General features: G+C 45.5%; 1 protein-coding gene across 2 annotated transcripts in view; it reads right to left on the bottom strand.

The window, feature by feature from the left end:
- The window catches only part of EIF4E3 (eukaryotic translation initiation factor 4E family member 3), a 71,722-nt gene that overhangs the window by 29,893 nt on the left and 21,969 nt on the right, over positions 1-19,860 (bottom strand). The window contains exon 2 of one of the 2 annotated variants that reach the window (XM_036101747.2): positions 11,174-11,321. Coding sequence is in view for 1 of the 2 variants with exons in the window: in XM_078076081.1 (XP_077932207.1) it covers positions 7,894-8,063 (170 nt within the window). In the remaining variant the exon portion in view is untranslated. Of the gene's footprint in view, positions 1-7,893; positions 8,088-11,173; positions 11,322-19,860 lie in introns of those variants that run through there. The other variant, XM_078076081.1, reaches the window with a different exon arrangement.

The raw sequence follows: 19,860 nt of genomic DNA, 5'->3' as shown, positions 1-19,860 counted from the left end.
CAGAGTTGGCCAGGGGCAGACCTGGGACTTGAACCATGGGTGGCTGGCAGCCTTGCTCTTAGTCACCAGCCTAAACTGATCATTTATTCCATGACCCATCCTCTGCTTGGTGCCATGAGTACAACTCTGCACCAAGCAGTCTCAACTTTTCTGCAGCTTGCAACCTCAGTGTATTTCCCTGCAATACAAATGTGCCTTCTCCACTGAACCCCACCCTTAAAGATATGTTTGCTATAGGTGAGGGAGGCTCATGAATAATTCATGGAGACAGAAGCCCTGGTAAATACCCAAGGAAATTATCTTCACTGTTACCTAGCTAGCTCTTAGCAGGCCATAGCACCACTTACCAGTGACCTGGATACCTGGAAATGCTTCTTCCAAAGAGAAGAAGCTGGAAAGGTGTTCCCCAAATCCTGCCTGCACCGTTGCCCAAGTGTTGTCGGTCAACTGGTAGCATCACCTGGTGTGAGAGCTACAGCATCTCCAGGCCCATTAGACACCTGCTGAATCCTATGTGATTTTTATATACACTGAAGTTTGAGATGTGCTGGCCTGTGCCATCTAAATCACTGTAAGAAATGCTAACAACTTGGCAAGTAAAAGCTAATGAACTAAAGACAGCATCATCAAAAACACATAAAAATCACTTTTCTCACAGATATATTTTTTTGTCATTGCCCAAAGAGATTATCAAGATGAGGTGATCACTAAATGTGAAGAACAATCCTACACAGCCTCTTAAATATGGGTATTAGGCAAGGGTCTCTTCTTCGCAAATTGTGAAGCAGGGAGTTCTTGGCTTAATTTTTTCCCATGGAACAGGAACTTGGTTTCCTCATTTGTGAAATTCAGTGGTAGGCCCAGATTACCAATGAAGTCCCATCTAGCTTCCTTATTTCAGAATATGAAATATGGGAGAACTGTATCTCGTTCACTGTTCACATTCACAGGGAAGTGGTGTTCGGCAGGGTTAGGGACACCAGTGCTTGGGGTCACACAGTCCTCAGCTCAGATCCTGTTTCTATTCTGTATTAGCTGTGTGACCTTGATCAATGGCTTCTCTGGGCCTCAATTTTCTCATCTGTCAAATGTTGCTGATATGTCCTACTTCAATATTGTGAGGACTTCGTCGGTAATTATGTAAAGCACCCAGTGTAATACCTAGCACACTGAAGTAAATGGTAGTTAATACTAAAGGCTACCATGGAAAAAGATGTGAAATTTTAGTATGGGACAATATATCCAAGTATACACATGCCCAGTGCGCGTGCATGCGCGCGCGCGCACACACACACACACACAATAGATGTTAGTAGAAGAAATGAATACTGACAATATTCTAACTCATATGAGTGACCACTTCATTTGAGCCAAGAGAACAGCCTTAGAGAGGGAAACTTGAAAGCCAGGGATATGTCTCCTAAAAGCCAGTCCTGGTGAATTTGCTCACATTGGGCTCAGCTGTCAGAGGGAAAATCTGTACAGGCTCAGTTCTATGATGAAGAGCATCCCTCGTATATCATTCACTCCATTAAAGCTGATTTCACTTTAATCACTTTTAGATAGATCTGTGGCTTGTGGCTATACCAGCTTCCTGTTCGAGAATCACGTAAAAAAATGGTCCAGGGCCTATCATTAACATTTAATAATGCACCTATTGAAACATGCTTCATAATCTAAATGCTTTATTTTTGCATGTTTAGCTTATTTTTATTTTTCCAGGCTTCCTTCTATTTTCATTCCTAGCCTCTAAGCTCCTTGACACGAGCAACCGAGACTCTTCCTCTTGCCATATAATTAATCCCTCGGCACACAGGGGTTGGGTGGAAGAGAACTATAATAGTGTGAGAGGTGACAGCAAACTGAGGCCAGGTTTTGGACTGTCACCACGCCAGACCACCAAAGTCTGGCTAGCTGTCTTAGGTTTGGAAATAAGGAAATGGCATCTGTAATATTAAAAGAAGGCAAATCGATTTTCTGAGCAGCTAGTACCAAGAAAGGACTGGTAACTTTTCTGAGTGAGGATGTGTAAGGCCTCCAGGTCCAACTGCAGGAAGCAACCCCTAATGCACAGGTAGAGAGGCTGTGAGCCCCTGGGTCAGAGCCTTTCCCTACCTGAGCTACCTGGAGACCATTTCCCCCTTCCAGAAAGCAAAATCCTGGGCCATTAAGAGAGCCTGTGGGTTCACAAAGGCAAAAATGAGGGGAACAGATGCAGATGCCAGCCCGTCTCCCTTTCAACTACGTCCTTCCATGCTGCCTTCTACCCTCGCCTGGTCCCACAGGCCACTCTATGAACAAGGATGGTTTTGGGATCCTCTCTATCAAGCTGGGCCCACCGGCCTGTATCAGATTTGTTATTATGGCCAACACCATCACAATGCATGTGAAAGCATCACACTATGAAAGGGAGAATCCCTCTGGAACTTGGTACCTCCCAGAACACTCCACTGATGCTATGGAAGCTGTGGTACAAGAGACATCCCTCCTGGGAGGTCCGGGACCATGTTGTCATTGTGTTTGTATTCTTAGCACTGAGAACAGCGATGGACAAGTACTATGCTCCATTGACCTGATCAATAAACAGAGCAGTAATTCTCCAGTTGTGATGCATAAGACGTTTGTTACAAATGTGCCTTCCACCCCAGAGGTCTGAAAGAGCAGGTCCTGGGCAGGGTTGGGAGCTTGTATTTGAAGAGGCACAGCCAGGTGATTCAGATGTAGGTGGCGAGGGATGACATTTTGAGAAACACTGATTGGGTAGAGGTAAACCCCGATGTGGGGGGGTGGGGGAGGGTTGGTGGGAGACATATGTGACTGGGCTACCTTTGTGACTAAAGACACAAGAACACAAATACTCTCTAAGCACCTACTATGTGCACTGTAATGTCCTCTCTGGGGAGTCAGGCACAAGGCAGTCATGAGGGAGGGAAAGAGGAGCAATCAATAATCCGTTATACAAATACCGGCCTATAAAATAATGCTGCAGGAGTGCAAAGGAGGTGGGCTCAATCCTGCCTGGGTCAAGGGCTATTTAAGGACAATTACAAAGTTAGCATCTTTGCAAGGCCTTGAAGGATGCACAGCAGCTTTTCAGGTAGACATAGAGGAGAAGGGCATCCCAAGCAGAAGGGACATCAGGAGACAAATCTCAGAGGCTGGCAAGTCCATGGCTTACGCAGGAAAAGGGCCACAAGTCCACTGTTACCAGAGAGACTGGACACACTGAGTGGTATTTTGGAGTTGGGGAGATATAGGAGATGAGGCTAAAAAAAAAAAAAAAAAAGGTGAGTTTCACGTTCAACATAGCAATATAGAAGTTTATACCATAATCTGAAGGCTGGGGTTTTAGGTTTTGTTTTTGTTTCTAAGCTGGGGAATGCTCTTTTCAAATCAGAGTGGCCCATTTCTAAAACAAACCACCGCAACAAAACCAATCAGAGCCACTCTGGTAAAAGAAGGGGTGGAGATCCAGAATCCCACCTGCCAGGAGCACACAAAACCACAAGAGAGGCACACTTAGGTGGCGAGAGATGGAGTCACCATCCACTGCTGTGGCAGAGGAGAAAGGCAGGGAGTTTTGGAATGACAAGGCGAGGAGCAGGTTAGAAGGCTAAGCCTGGTGGCCCAGGTGGGGTACGCCGGGCGGAGGGCGGAGCTTGGGAACAGGCAGGGCCAGCATGTACTGGAGGCTGAAGAGCCCTGGGGCCTAGGGAGGCAGGCACAGGGAGAGGAGGGGATGGCTTAGGCTTGGAGCAAGTTTTCCAAAAGGGGATCAGACATCTGAAGCATGGAACTAGATGGAGTAGTGGACTTGAGAGAGAAGAGCAAAGGAAATTCCAACTCTGAAAAATGTGTCGGATGGTGGCACTGCTAGCCAGTACGTGGTAGACAGCGTGTCCAGAACTCAGGAGAGCGGGCAGGGCTAGGGATGCAGATTTACAAATGATTCTCAGAGTAATATGAACCACCACAGGAGAAAGGGAAGTCATTAGGAGTAGAATTCCACAACCCTGAACTATTCAGTGTGGGATGACTTGTGCCAGGGGCTGATACAGGAGCTGAGGGCAGAATGATGTGGAAAGAACCCTGTGAAGCTGACGTTCCAGTGAGAGAAGATGGACAAATGCAGAATCCTATGGAGAAAATAAAGCGGGGTCAGGGGCATGGGGAGTGTGTGTCAGGATGTGCGTGCCATTTTGTATCAGTGGTTAGGGAAGACCTTGCTGAGAAGATGACATCTGGGCAGAGATCAGATGGGGAGGAAAGCACAGTCCTAGCAGATGACTGAGGGAAGAACATTCCAGGAAGGAGGGACTATTGGTGGCCAAGGCCCATGCTTGGGATGACAGAGAAAGAGCTAGAAGGGCAGAAGGGAGAGGGAGAGGGAGACAGGGGTTGGGGCGGGGGGTGGGGGGCGGGGAGAAAGGCATATTGGGCGGGGACAGGAAATGCTGCAGAGTCTCACGGGCTATTGTAAGTACTTTGGCTTCTGCTCTGAGTGAAAAGGAGAGCAGAGAAGTGACAGGCCTTAACTTGGGTATTACTTCAGCTGCTGTGATGGGAAGGGACCATAGGGGGCAAGGGTAGAAGAAGGGAGAGCAGTTAGCACGCTCCTGCCATGGTCCAGGTGGGAGAAGCCCTGTGGCTCAGGGTCTAGGATGCAGGTGGTCAGAATGCATCTGATTCTGGATACACTTGGATGGTAAAATCAATAGCCTCTGTGCATAGTGGATGCAGGGGAGGGAGAAGGAATGGGGAAAGAGAGGAAGAGGAGAGTCACAGAGGTCACCAAGATCTGGGGGTGGAGCAACCGGAAGGAAGGAGTTATTGTGAACTGCTCTGATCTGAAATGGGACAGATGGAAGACGGCAAATTTGGGAGAGAAGCTGAAGAGGTGGTTTGACATGTGTTGAGTTTGGATGTGTATTAGACATCCATATGGAGACAGAGAGGAGGAGCTGCTTGCACAAGTGTAAAATTGTGGGAATCACCAGCATACCAAGGGAACTGAATGTCTTGTATAACTGAATGCTATCACTGGTGTGGATGGGGACAAGAGGCCTGAGGACTGAGTGCTGCAGATAAATCTCAGAGGAAAGGGGGTCACCACTCAGAGACATGCAACCAAGAGCAGCCTCCAAGATCGAGACAGGATTGGGTTTTCGATATCTAGAAAAGGGGAGGAAAACTCTTCATTCTATATCCCCAATCAAAATCATACCCCAAATGCTTGCATTCTTAGCCATACAGTCTAATTAAAACATGCATGCACACACACACACACACACACACACACACAAATAAGGACTTACTGGAATTTGCTATTGAAAATGCAAATAACTCTACTTAAGGGACTCTCCATTTCACCCAGTGGGGGAAATGAGTTCAGGTTGCTGGCTTCCTAACACTAAGTTCAGACAAGCTGCTCCAGGGACTGTTGGTGTGTGTGTGTGTGTGGTGGTGGGGGGGGGGGTAATTTGGGAGCTTCAGGTAACAATGTTAGTTATCAGTATTTATTAAGCACTTATTCTATGCCGGGCACCCATGTTCGTGTTTTATATTCATCCATTAATCCTCAGAACAACCCCTATGAGAGATAGCCTATGAATATCCTCATTTTACAAACAATGAAACTGAGGCTTAGTGGGGCTAGATCACTTGTCTCTGGTCACAAAGTAGGCTGAAAGGGAAGACAGGACAGGTTGTAGGTGCCAAAGGAAAGTTTTAGGGATCAGAAGACCTCTGGATGCTGTGGAACTCAAAACTGTTGCCTTCAGTGGCAGACATCAGCTATGCTGGGGTGAAGATTGCCTTGGGGGGCTCTCCTGAGAGCCTTACTACTGCCTCTAGAATCTTGTTTCCTTAGGGGGAAAAGTGACAAACAAAACTTCTAGAACACAATGTGTTCATAACCCCGAAGGGAAGGGGGTCCGCTGACATAAAGGTAATGGACTCCCAGAGAAGTGGAGACAGTTCAATAAAAGCTATGGGACAATTGATCAGGCAAAATGAATTCAAATGAGCAATGCTGGATGTAATTATAATTTCTAGATTAATGTAATTATTTTTATTACAAATTTGGACACTGCAGCTATAACACTTCATTGGATTGCTGGCTTTCAGAGAACAAAAATACCCAAACGCATACTAGGAAAGCTAGAGTTTGTGTCTTCATTGAAGTTACTGTATTCTTATCCTGACTTAAAAAGTTATTTGTTGTTACGTAGTATTAAAATTTTGCACCATTCTTAAAATGATGTGCCTTTAAGTAGACTAATTTGTGAGCCATTTAAAAAGAAACTCTCTTGATACTGTTTCCACCAGGCAACAACCTCCACACGTTAGACCATTAGACCAGAGGTCCAAGTTTTAACACCTTGAAAACAGATACCAGGTTGCAACAATAGTTACAGCACACCGTTGAAAACAAAAACACATGATTTCATTCAGCTAATGTCAGCCAAACCCACTCCTATTATGACAGTGAAATGCTTTCTTAGCATCCCATAATGAAAGTGAAAATGTTTTAGAAAATGAGACTCATTGTATCTACCCCACCCCCAACTTCTTTGTGTCCCCGGAAAAGACAGTGGCTCCAAGTATCAGTTCTTATAGACTCTCATAAAGGGTGCTAATTCCAACAAGAAGAAAGGAATGAAATTATCTTCCCTAAAAGGATGATTATAACTTTTTAAAAATCTTGGAGGAATTTTATGCAAGGCTTTTAAAGACCAGATTTGGGTCTATTAAGTAAATTTCATAGAAAGCAGTCATACACCTTTCTTCCAAACATTTAACCACAGCTACAGTGTCATCAAAGTTTCCATAAGCTTTTGGGACAATCTTGAGGTGTCATCTTTGGGCACCCACAGGGTAACGGATACTAAGAAGGGCTTTGCATTCGTGCATTTATTCATTTGTCAAAATTTTCTTGTGCTCCTACTACGTGCCAGGTACAGTTCTAGGCGCTGGGATATAGCAAGTGTCAAAAACTAAGTCCCTGCTCAATGGCTTTCAACAGAGGGGAAAGTATTGAGGGACTGAGACAGACTGAAAATAAAGATTCATACATAATACTATGTGGCAGCATTAAGCATTACAGAGTAAAACAAGACAGAGCAGGGGAATACAGAATGATTGCAAGATGGGGGTGTGCTAATTTAGATACGGCATTCAGGGAGGCGTTTCTGAGGAGATGGCACCTGAGCTGTCCCCTGGGAACGCTATAATTGTCCCCACTTTATTGACAAAGTGAGGTATGGCTCACTGTTGAATTCCCAGCGCCGAGAAGGCATGTGGCTGCACAGTGAATGGTCAAGAAAATACCTGCCCAGTGTTTGAGAAAGAATGCCAAGAGGTGTCCGTGGCAGTTTCGGTGGGGCACAGAGTGGAGGCCCCCGCTGGCCCGTGATCCAGCCACCCCTGCACAGTTCCCAGGGGGCCGGCCCACTTTCCCGAGCGCTGTCACAGCGGAGGTCGGGTCCTGAGCGCCCCAGGAGCGGGGCCACCAGGACAGCACCGCTCTCCCCACTTTACAGCGGGGATCCGACGACCCTCGGCTGGCCCATCTCCCAGCGCCCGGCCAGGACGGCCGCCCGCGGGCACGCTTCCTTTGAGGGAAATAAAGGGGGAAAGTGCTGCGGAAACTTTTGGGGCTGTGCCGGTGTCCTCCCGGCCGGAGGCGAGGCCGCCAAACACTCGCTCGCCCCGGCCCGGCCCCGGGCTCCCGACCCGGCTCTGCGCGAGTCCCGGGCGCGCGGGCGGCCGTGGAGCGGGGCCGGGGCCCGGGCCCCGGGCGGCGCCGAGACAAAGCGGCGGCGCGGGCCCGGCGGGCGCACGGCGGCGGCAGCGGAGCCGGGGCCGGACGCGGCGGGGCCCGCGCCCCCTCACCTGTCGAGCCAGAAGGTCCAGGGCGAGTGCAGCGGGACCTCTCCCGGCTCGGGCCGCAGCGCCGACAGCTGCTGCAGGCCGAGCGGCGGCGCGGCGGCGGCGGCGGCGGCGCGGGGCCCCGGCGGCTCCCGGGCCCGGGCGGGGGGCACGGCGGCCGGGGGCATCGCCATTTTCTCCGCCCCGCCTGCGAGGCCGGCGGACGCGCGGACCGCGGGGCGAGCGGCGGCTGAGTCACCCCGGCCCCCGCCCGCCCCGGCGCGGCCGCCCCGCCCCGCCCCGCGCGCGCCCCGCCCCGCCCCGGGCCCGCCGCCCGCCCGGCCTGGGAGCCGCACCGCCGGCCGCCGGGGGCACGGTCCGGCCGGGCCGCCAGACCGAAGCCGGCCGACCCGCTGCGGGCGGCGGGGCCCATTTGGCACGGGGCACGGACCCGGCGGGCGGGGGACCGACGGCCGGCCGGCCTGGGGGAGGGCAGAGCTGCAGCCGGGCACGGATTAGCGGTCTCTGGGGGTCGGGGAACGGAGGACCGGTCAGAGAGAGGGCTGGTTCTGCAGCCAGACGGGACGGAGGCCGGTGAGATGGACGGGCGGGTTCCGGAAAGACGGAGGGATGGACGGACGGACCAGTGGATGGAGTTTCAGACGCACATGGTGGGAGCGGAGGACGGGTGCATGGAAATACCAGCAGTCTGAAGGATGGGTGGGAAAACTGGCAGATGGTTGGAGGAGGATCGAGGGACGGAAGGGCAGATGGAAGCGCAGTTGGATGTGACAGAGAGATGGCAAGGGGAACCGCTGGCCAAATGGATGAAGAGACTGGAATGTCCAAGAGTGCCCGAAGGGAGGGCCAGACAGACCCAAGCCAGGAACCACTGACTTGGGCATGCGTTTGTGATAGGTCAGTGTTGCATTCCTCACGGTGAGCACATTTCCTAACTCAGCTAATTTTAAGGGAACACAGCTCCCATTCCACCCTTTCCAGAGCCACCATATGCCTATAGTAAGGGACCAAGTCTGGCCCAAAGTATGGCCAAGTTCAGAGGAAGGTTCACGAAGTCAGCCTAAGTCTCCAGACTTGCCCCAAAGCACCTGCAAAGAAGGAAACCAGGCACTCTTGAACACAGAACCCTCTGCTTTCTGAACTTCTGAAGGCACAGGGAACCCCTGTGGCCATAAGATTCCTGGGTCCAAAGTAAGAGGAATCCTCCTGGCACAACTCCTTGGGGGCTATGAACGCATGTCGTAAGTGGCATGGGCATGAATACCCTCTCGAAGCTCCAATTTTGGTTAGTCCCTCCCTGGCCTTTAACAGCTGTGGATGTAGAGTTCCATCTTCTCATAGATTTTCTACCTGGCCTAGCATATGTTCTGCTCTTAGCTTGAGCATTCACTGGGATGGACTAGAACAGGAGCTGTAAGACCAGATAGGTTCAGGGATTGTAAATGCCTATTATCAATCCCAAGATAGGTGCCTTCCCTAAAAGGTATTCAAGTTCAGATAAAATGACAAGCTAAATGAGACCAATGCTTTGTGATCCCTGCTTCAAACATAATCTGTATACAACATATGAGGCTGAAAGCAGTGACATATTTATAAAATCCTTCTGGCTCTGAGATCCTGGGGCTCCTTTTGGTTAGATGCAGGGTTTTTTGTTTAATTTCTCCTTTTATTTTTTCAAGAAAAGGCATATATGGTATTGCTTAGGCTGTTCTGAGTGTATTAATTCATTTAATCCTCACAACAATCCAATGAGGCAGGTACTATTTTATGGATTTATCCATTTTATGGATGAGGAATGCAGAAGTTAAATTAATCCCAAGGTCACACAGCGAATAAGTGATAGAACCAGGATTTGAACACACGTATTCAGACTCCAGAGTCTAGGTTTTTAACTGCCAGGCTCTACTGCCTCTCTACCTGGAGAATGAACAGGTCTACATACTAAAAATAAGGCAGTGAATAGTAAGTCTCCCTCCCTCCCAAGGCTATCAATCTTCCTGCCCAGAGGAAATGACTGTTAACAGTTTCCTTCCGGAAAAAATGCAAGTAGGCACATAAAAGCATATATCTAGATACAGAAATTGTATCCCTATCAATATCTTTTATAAGAGAAACAGAAGCATTTTATACCATTGCTGCACTTCCTTATCTACTTAACATTATATATTTGAAGATTTTTTTCCATATCAAAACATATACCTCTACTTCAAGGGCCGCAAAATAATCCATTGTAAAGAAATAACATAATTTAATTCACTAGCCCTCAAGACTTCCGTGGTTTAGTCATTCTCTTTTATAAATAATGCTACCATAAGCATTTTTATATTCAGTGTCTTTCTTCAGCTGCACAAGTTTACTTCAGAATAAGTTTGGAGAAGTAGAATTTTGGTCTGCATTAAAAAATTTGACCCATATTGCTAAATTACTGTGCAAAGTGGTTAAATGAATTTATATATAACTGATTTAGAAATAAGGGTTGATTCTGAAGTTATGTTTATTAAATGATATTTATCTTCATAAAATTCTAAGATAGGAAGGGACTTTTTGCTTTCTAATTAGATTAGAACTCGTCAAACTGTCTAGTCTAGCTTCTTCCTCTGTCCTTCAACAATACTGTCAACAACACAGGGTTATTTAAAAAAGTTTTATGTGCAGTTTCTAAAAGAGAGTAAGCACCACATGATAAATTACTTTCAGAATTTAGAACAAGGAACAGTCTGGCAATTTTTCTTTATTGAATAACAATTATGTACCTCCCTCTCTTTTTGCTTTGGCTTCCAGGATGCTCAGAATTACATCTGATGCTTAATTAGAACACTGATGATAACCAATGAAGCAGCATCACTATTTTTATATTAACCTACTCCTATTTTTATTTTAATGACCTAATTGCACATAGGCATCTTATACTGTGAAGCCCTCAGATCTATTTTGGAAGGAGATGATGTACAAAAGGATAAAAGTTAAATGACCTTAAGATTAATAAAACAGCCCAGGCAACATGGCTAGGATGAGAGGCAAGCAGAGAATAATGGGCCTAATTTTCATCCCCTTCCTGTTTGAAATGTGTAAGAGACTTAACTATTGTTACTGCTCTTCAGACTCATCCTTAGAAGATAAAAAAAAAAAAAAAATTGGGAAAATTCTCCTTCTCTTCTCCACTTTGCAACTGGACAGCAAGAATTAGAAATACAGGATAAAAAGGAAATGTGGAGATTATCTAAGCAAACCCCCCCATTTTACCAATGAGGAAACTGAGGCCCAGACAGGTGAGGTGACTTACCTGAGGCCACAGTTCTGGGAAATGACAGAGGCAGGACTAGAACGTGAGTAGCTTGAGATCCAGGCCAACGTGCTCTCCCACTGTGTAACGTGCACCTCAGACGACTTGGGGTAGCAGGAGGGAGGAAGAGAAGGTGACCCCACAGCCCCTAGCAAGGAAAACAACAAAAAGGACTTGAGGCACTCATAAATAATTAAGCAATTAGCTGCAGCAGCTACTCCCCTCCCCTCTAGGATCCAGTCGCCAAGGCAACTTGGGCAGGGTGCCTGCTGGTCGCCTAGTAACAATGTGCTCTGCTCCCTTGACATGCTCCCTAGGCATCAAAGGATTTGCGAGCTGGGAAGAGCCTTAGACGGGGGTCCCTATTCCAACACCTTCATTTTCCATATGGGGAAATGGAGGCTCAGAGAAGCCGAGTAACCTGCCCAAGGTCACACAGCTACTCAGAGGCACAGCTAGGCTCCATTTCCAGTTGATTTCCATTGCACTAGGGCTGCCTTGGGGGACGCTGAAGATGGAGGAGAGGAGATCTTTCCACAGTTCCTAGAAGAATGAGAAAGTAAGAGCGAGCCAGCCCGCAAGCAAGAGACAGAGACCTTGAGCTCTCATATGCAATTAGCAGGAGCTGGTAATCCCATCAGCCCAACTTCCATCATCACCATGGCAACATGGGTGAGGCGGGTACTGGTTGCCTAGGAACGAGTGGTCCTCTCTCTTCACTCTCATCCAGCTCCCTGAGAGTCACAGGAATAGTAGAATATTGGAGCTGGAAGGGAAGGCAGGGATCCTAACTCTGTCTCCTCCTTTGACTAATGAGGAAGCTGAGGTGTGGGGGCACTGTGCGAGGTCACACAGCCACACGGCTAGTTAGTGACAGGGACTCATTGTTAGCCGGCCAGCCTTTCTTGAATTCCCTCCAGTTGCTGCCTCTGTCATAGCACTGTGGGATGGAAAACTTCACTCAGTAAAGTCAAAGCACAGGAGGGGAATGGCTGGCGGTCCCCTGGCGGCACTTCTACCACCTGTCTAAATGGCAGCACACGAGGCCCGCACACAAAGCAGACGAGAGGTACCATGCGTGGTAGCTAAATGCAGTGTCTCTCAAGTCAGCAAACCTGAGTAAAAACCCAGCAGCTCTCCCCAGACCCGGTAAGCTTCTTGTCCCTCTATGGCTCAGTCTTTACATCTGAGAAATGGGCATCTTGACATTCCCTGCCTCTTAAGTCATCATTAGGAGTAAATGAGAAAACATGCATGTCAAGTGCCTGGTGTATAGGAAAGGTGCACTAAATGTTAGGTCCTCATTTATTCTACATTCAATAAATATTTACTGTGTATCTGCTATACAAGTGCCATTGTTCTAGGCTCTTGAAATTCATTAGTGAGCAATACAGACAAAAGAAATCCCTGGCTCAGTGAGCTTATTTTCCAGTGGAATGAATATATATATGTGTGTGTGTGTGTATATATATATATATATATATATATACATATATATATATGAATGAATATATATATAAACACAAACACTTAAATATATATGTATATACATATATATGCATTACATATATATTTAAATGTTTGCTGAATGGGCGGAGGAACTCATTGCCAATATGCTATGTTTATGTTACCAGGCTCCTTCTCTAAGACTGAGAAGTTTCCTGTTTACAGGGTGTGATGCTATAAATATGCAGGCCTGTCTTGTATGTGGGAACTCCCGGTTTCCTTTCTTTTAAAAACTCAGAATAAAAAGGAAAGCAGTGGCCGCTAGATGGCAGACCTCAGTCTCTCTAGATTCAGGGGACAGTGAGGCCCAGGCCCTGCAGAAGCTTCCAGCAAAGGCAGGTGTGGCAGTGGTCAGTCCCAGGAGGGGCCCGGAGGAGGGGGGGAGGTTTGAAACACCTCTGGGGCACTGAGGGTGTCGGGGGAGGCTATAAGAGTTATTGCTTTAGTGAGACCGAACCCTGCTTTAACCAAGATCCTGCCAGGAGTAAGCTGTGTGACCTTGGTAAGTTATTAACCTTGCTGAATGCCAGATTCCTCACTCGGAACGTGGAGATAACAAGAGCTCCCTCCATAGGCTGCTTTGAGGGATGTATGAGAAAACATGTTTATACACCTTGCAAGCCACACACAGGAAAAGTTATTTGTCTAGAATCTAAAAGACCCCTGAGGGTCTAGTTCAGAGCTGCAAGTGCAAGGGAAAGGGGTAAGCGAAACAGCATTTGTTGAGTATTTGTAATGAGGAGCCTGAAGTCCTCCCAACCACTGAGCCTGGAAAATGTGACATCAAGGTTCAGTGGACCCACCCTCCACATCTAATCCACCTATCAGCCACAGAGTCCTGGTTTTGCTCCTCCTGCAGCCCCTGCATTGGTCTTCCTCCTTTATTCCCACCAATAACACCGAGTCCCAGTCCTCACCTCCTGAGTTCCGGCCAATCGCGACATGCTTCTGACCAGGCTCCCTGCTTCCAGCCCTTGCCCCTCCAACCCGGTGCCAGACAGTAGTCTCAGCAGTTGTCTCCCAGCACCAATTCAATCATGCCTAACATGCTTCGCCAGCTTCCTATTGCTCTCACCATCTCTTTCTGGTTGCAAACAGGGCTCAGTATCTTCTGCACGCTTCCTGCCTTTCCAACCACATGGCTGCACTCTCCCCGGTTCCTTACAGCTTCTCTGCAGCCTTGAGGCATCTACACAAGCTGTTTCCTCTGCTGAACCGCCCATCTCTCCTCTGCATGACTAGCTTCTTCTCCCACTCAGGCCTCCTGGGCAAGAGCTTCCCAACCATCCGGCTCCAGAGCAGGTCCTCATCCCCACTGATGATTTCCCTAACGCGCGTCATAGCTGCACGAATCTACTGTCCATCTCCCACCCTAGAATATCCGGTCCAAGAGGACCAGGACCCTTGGTTTCCCTGGTACCCAGCCTAGGTCTGGCCACATGGATGGCATGCCCCCAAGATTTGTGAAGGAAAAGAACTGGGTATACAACAGCTGTTGATTGAAAGGAACAGTCAGTGAATTTGTTTCCCAATTTCTAGTCTTTCTCCTCTGCTAGTTTATCCTTTTGGAGGATGGTATATTACTCTTCCTAAAAAGCACCTTTTCCCTGCTACTTTGCTCAACTTATATGGCTGCCTCTCTCCCACAAGCTGAAGTCTGAAATCTCCAGTCTAGCATTTGCAATCTTCCCACTCAACCCACCCTTCCAAATACATCTGGGGATGGCTTTCCTCCTCCTCCAGCAACAGCCCACCCCCTATCTGCCAAAGGAAAGTCTCTATACTCTGAACTCCGTTTACTCCAGTGGATTTTTTGTAACAGCCTTCCAACTTCCCCCTTTCCTCTATAAGAGAGCATTCCTCTCCTTTGTTCTCTGGACTTGCCAATGGTTTGGCCATAGCTTGCTTGTCCTGGGTTCCAATTCTCTGCTATTTCTGAATAAATAACTGGAGGTTTTATTTCTAAGGTTAACATAACCCACTCCTACTGCTGGCATTCAGATTGTTACCAAGGGTTGTCCCCATTACGTGCAACCGTGCAATCAATATACTCTGCAAATCACTGGCTCCCTATCATAGACTAGTTATTAATGCTCCCCTGGCCTATCAATCAACCAAAGATGTGAGGATGCTCAGGTCAGAGAATGGACCTGAAAAGGAAGGCCAGCAGGCTTCAACTTGGTCTTTGGAAATTTTTTAAAGGGAGGAAGAGATGGTCAGTAGAAGGGCAATGTGATCAGGGGAAATCCCCCGAATGTGTGTTTGAGCCCACACTTAACAGCTGTGTGATCTGAGACAAATCAATCAACCTCTCTTTTTCCTCAACTGAAAAATGAGTGTACTATTAATACTGGGTTCACAGTGCTGCCTGGAGATGAGGCCCCGCATGAGCCATAAAATGCCACACAATTACTGGTTCTTGTTTCCTTATTACAATTCCTGGCAGAGATAACACTAGGCTACTTGAATACAGGTGTTCTCCTTTGCACTCTTCGGAGCTTTAGAGAAGAGTGTATAGAACCATCCATCCCTGTTTGTGTGAGACTGCCCTGATTTCAGCAACATACATCCTAGAAAACCCCTCCTCAGTCCTGGGCAATCTGGAATGGTTGGTCATGCCAGGAGCATGTCCACAGAGCACTTGGTGGCCTGCATCCATCCAGGAGGCCTCCAATCCCCCACTGCAAGGTAACCGTTGCTTGCATGGTGGGATAAGTCAGCAGCAAGCTGGTTACTTCTTCATAGCTAAGAAATTCTTCAGGGATAAGATTTGATTTTGAGCTTTCACTTATGGCTCAGAAATCACTTAGGGGAACATTGTGCAAGCCTGTACTCTTGAGAAAGGGCACTGTGCCTTCCAAAGCTTTATTTTTAAGCTTAAATAATCACATCATATTATGGCATAAGAAATCATCATACAGAAAATATCAACTTACTGAGCAAAATATTAGGAGGTGATGAGTCACGTTACGAAATGACCACGTATACCTTATTTCTGGTATTAGTTTAAGCTCCTTGTGTGTGTGTAGCGGGGCATGAGAGGTCACCTTTGTGTTCCTCACAGAGTATTTTAAGATTGCTCATGTAGTGAATATTCAATAAATATCTGGATAATGAATCCCTCTATGATTAAAACATTCATTAAAGTGAATATTAAAATATTTTATAAGTCATTTACTTCCTAGGAGCTGAGTCCTCTAAAATTTGAGAAGCTATTATCAGTTGATGGGCAATTAGAAAAGGAAAATAAAGCAAGTTTGGAATAAAGCCACATTATTTGTTTTCCAAAAAATAAAATTATAATTGCATAAAATTTTCAGAACTGCAACTACTGAGCAAAGTGCTACATTAGGAATCATGAAGATGCTTGCAAACAGAATTTTAGGCCAAAGAAATCTCTGTGGCTACTCAATCTCTTTCCTTTTACCAAGTGCTAGAATTGCATACTCCCAATACAGAAAGATATTGTCATTTTTTTCCTTCTTTCCTGTTGGCTTTCATTTTTTACATATTATGCACATAATATTAAGTTGCATGTTATGGTATATCTTTAAAAGTTCCTTAGTATTGGGGCACCAGGCTGGTTCAGTTGGAAGAGCATGAGACTCTTGATCTCAGGATCATGGGTTTGAGCCCCACGTTGGGTGTAGAGATTGCTTAAATAAATATAAAAATAAAGAAATAGGGGCACCTGGGTGGCTCAGTCACTTAAGCGTCTGCCTTTGTCTCAGGTCATGATCCCAGGGTCCTAGAATCAAGCCCCACATGGGGCTTCCCATTCAGTGGGCTCCCTGCTCAGCGGGGAGTCTGCTTCTCCCTCTGCCCCTCCCTCCACCACTCAGGGTCCCTCTGGCTCGCTCTGTTCTCTCTCTCTCAAATACAATAAAAATTTTTTAAAATGTGGCTTCTAATGGGGGTTATGATAAACTGGTACCCGACACACCACTGTGCACACGTGTTTTGGGTTACAAATATTTATCATCATTGAGCACGATCTTGGAGATAGCTAAGAATCACTTTTGCCCTTTCAAAACCTTCCAGGTCCCTCAGAACTAAACTCTGAATTATCCTACTTGGAGTTAACGCTCTATCATTCCTAAAATGCCCAAGGGTCATACTTTCTTGCCTCATGGACTAAAATATTTCATATAACATTAAAACATCATATTGTCCATAAAATACACTACTATCTTTCTCATGTTTTGCACAAGCATAGTTAATGATGCAAATAATTTCCTATCTTTCATTCTGAGGGAAAATCATTAATAAAACCATACTCCTTGCAAGAAGCGAAATTCAGCACTAAGAGGGCACAGACCACCCATAAAGGCAAGACATAAGTTCGCAGTGAGGAAACAAGCCTAATGATTATAGTGTCCAGATGGAAATGAGTAACTGAATCATTCTCTGTCAAATCAAATAGCATCTTAATAAGTTGTTGCATCATCCTGTTGATTTAATTTAACTGGAAGATATCAGAAAATGAGCACAACCTGCAACAGTATCATTTCCTGGGCTCATTAGCATTTGGCCTGGGAACCCTCTCCTTTTGTTCTGAAGGTGGAGTTACCCCCCAAATGATCTTTGGGTTTCTTTCCTTCAAAAGCAGCCCATGTTAAAAAGAGAAATACCCCCAAACTGGAATTAAATTATTGGAATTAAAAAACTGGAATCCCAGTGTTTGGCCAAATCTTTTATCAAAGAAAGAATTCAAACACTCCTTTTCCCAGGCAAGCTGGTAAGTACAAGTTGTCATGGAAACAGGATGTATTCAAATTATACGAGAAATGACGTTCTTCATCTAACTAGAAGAAGAACTTCATCGCCTCTAAATGGGGAGAAATTGTTGTAGCTGAAATCCATTATATTTCTTTCAAATCTGCATTAAAAACAATCATTTCCTTTATTTTATATAGGAATACACAGACTCAAAACCTCACTCTCATGAAAGGGAGAATTAAAATTACTTGCAAAGGAACTGGTGCGTAAATAAAAAGACATAAAATGAAAATGAATCCCATGATATAAATCTACTGACGCATAGTGAAGGGGTGGGAGAATGGAAATATAATACATCCTTCACCGGCAATGGGACATATTTTTCTTCAGTAGCATTAGTGACTATTTTTTATAGGATGATCTAGGCCAGAATAGTTTTCTAGAAGTTAGAGTGGTTTGCTACTAGGTGTATCGTCACTGCTGCTGATTAGAGCAGAGGCCCTTGTTAATCTACACATGCCTATGGAAGACACAGAAGAAAGGCAATGCTGTGCTGAACAGGTATTTCCCACTACTTAATAAGGCAATTATTAAGAAACACATGGCATAAGCTAATTTTGCAGGGAGGGATTTACAGCAGGGAAGCCCCATGAGGCCACAGTTGTACCTAAGAGGCAGCCTGAAATTCTTTTGGGATCAAGGTAGTCCTGGGGAAACCTTTTAATTTTTTTCAGGTGAAGATAATTTCTCTACTTCCCTCAAAAAAGAGAAAACAGATTTTTTATTTTTGCAGCCAAGAATGCTGAGGTGTCAAGAAAACCCTTATAGCACTGAAGACAATAATAATTCAAATTAAAATGCCAACAGCTCCAAAATAAACAAAGAACCCTTAAAATTCAACAAGAAGAAAATGAACGGACTAATTTTAAAATGGGCAATGATCTGAACAGACAGCTCACCAAAGAAAATAGACAGATGGCAAATAAGCATATGAAAAGATGCTTCACATCATCTGTCATTAGGAAGCTGAAAATTAAAACAATGAGATTCCATATACACCTATTAGAATGACCAAAATCCAAAACACTGACAACAGCAAATGCTGATGAGGATGTGGAGCAATAGAAACTCTAATCACACGGGTGGGAATGCAAAATGGTATAGCCACTTCGGAGGACAGTTTGGCAGTTTCCTATAAAACTAAACATACGCTTACCATACAATCCAGCAATACGGCTACCTGGTATTTACTCAAAGTAGTTGAAAACGTATTCATACAAAAGTATGCACCCAGACATTTATGGCAGCTTTATTCACAATTGCCAAAATATGGAAGCAACCAAGATGTCCTTCAGTAGGTGAGTGGGTAAATGGAAATGGTATGTCCGTTAATTGGAATTGTATTCAGTGATAAAAAAGAAATGGATTACCAAGCCATGAAAAGACACGAGGAAGCTTAAATGAATATTACTAAGTGAAAGAAGTTGATCTGAAAAGGCCCTATACCATATCAGTCAAAATATATGATACTCTGGAAACGGCAAACCTATGGAGGGAGTAAAAGGATGAGGGGTTGCCAAGGGTTAGGGGAAGGGAGAATGAACAGACAAAGCAAAGGGGATTTTTTAGGGCAGTGAAACTGTTTTGTAAGATACTATCATGGTGGACACATGTCATCATACATCTGTTGAAACCCACAGAAGGTAAAGACCCAAGAGTGAACCCTAATGTAAACTATGGATTTTGGGTGATAATGATGTTTCAATGTAGATTCATTGATTATAACAAATGTACAAATCTAGTGAGGGGTTTTGATAGTGGGGGAAGTTGTGCATGTGCACGTTTAAGGGAAATCTCTATACTTTCTGCTTGATTTTGCTGTGAACCTAAAGTGCTTTAAAAATAAAGGCTATTAAAAAAAATACCAACAATGACAATAGGTAACATTTCATGAGTGTTTAACTATGTTCCACATTTACTTACCTATTCCACATATCAGTCCTGTAAGTAGGTATGATTATCATCCCCATTTTATACATTGGAGGCTCTAAAGGGTTGAATAACATTCCCATAATTACACAGCAAGAAGTATGGAGTTCAAACCAAAGTCAGCCTGGTTCCAAGTCTGTGCTCCTACATTTGCAAACTTACCTCTAGAGGATAAGTTTCACCTCCCTGCAGTTATCCCTCTAACATATGAAAAACGAGATGGGCCTTTGACTTAGGGAAGTTTTCAAATTATGCCCCCAAATGTTTAAAACTAGAACACTGTAGAAAAGGGCCTGTATATCTGGTGTACAAAGCATATGTACACCTATTAAAAAACAATATGGAAGCTGGTAAGCAGTGGAGTTGAACTACAAATTAACAGCAGTTAAGCATTTGCCATAAGGTTGATTGAGTCATCTGCTTTGGGAGAGGGGCTATTTAAGAGATGTAAACCCACAGATCTAAGAGAATCT

Source organism: Halichoerus grypus, chromosome 1 (assembly GCF_964656455.1).
Source record: "Halichoerus grypus chromosome 1, mHalGry1.hap1.1, whole genome shotgun sequence".
In the NCBI taxonomy this organism is placed as follows: Eukaryota; Metazoa; Chordata; class Mammalia; order Carnivora; family Phocidae; genus Halichoerus; species Halichoerus grypus.
Note: the sequence above shows the minus strand (reverse complement) of the source record. Positions and strands in the feature narration are given on the sequence as shown.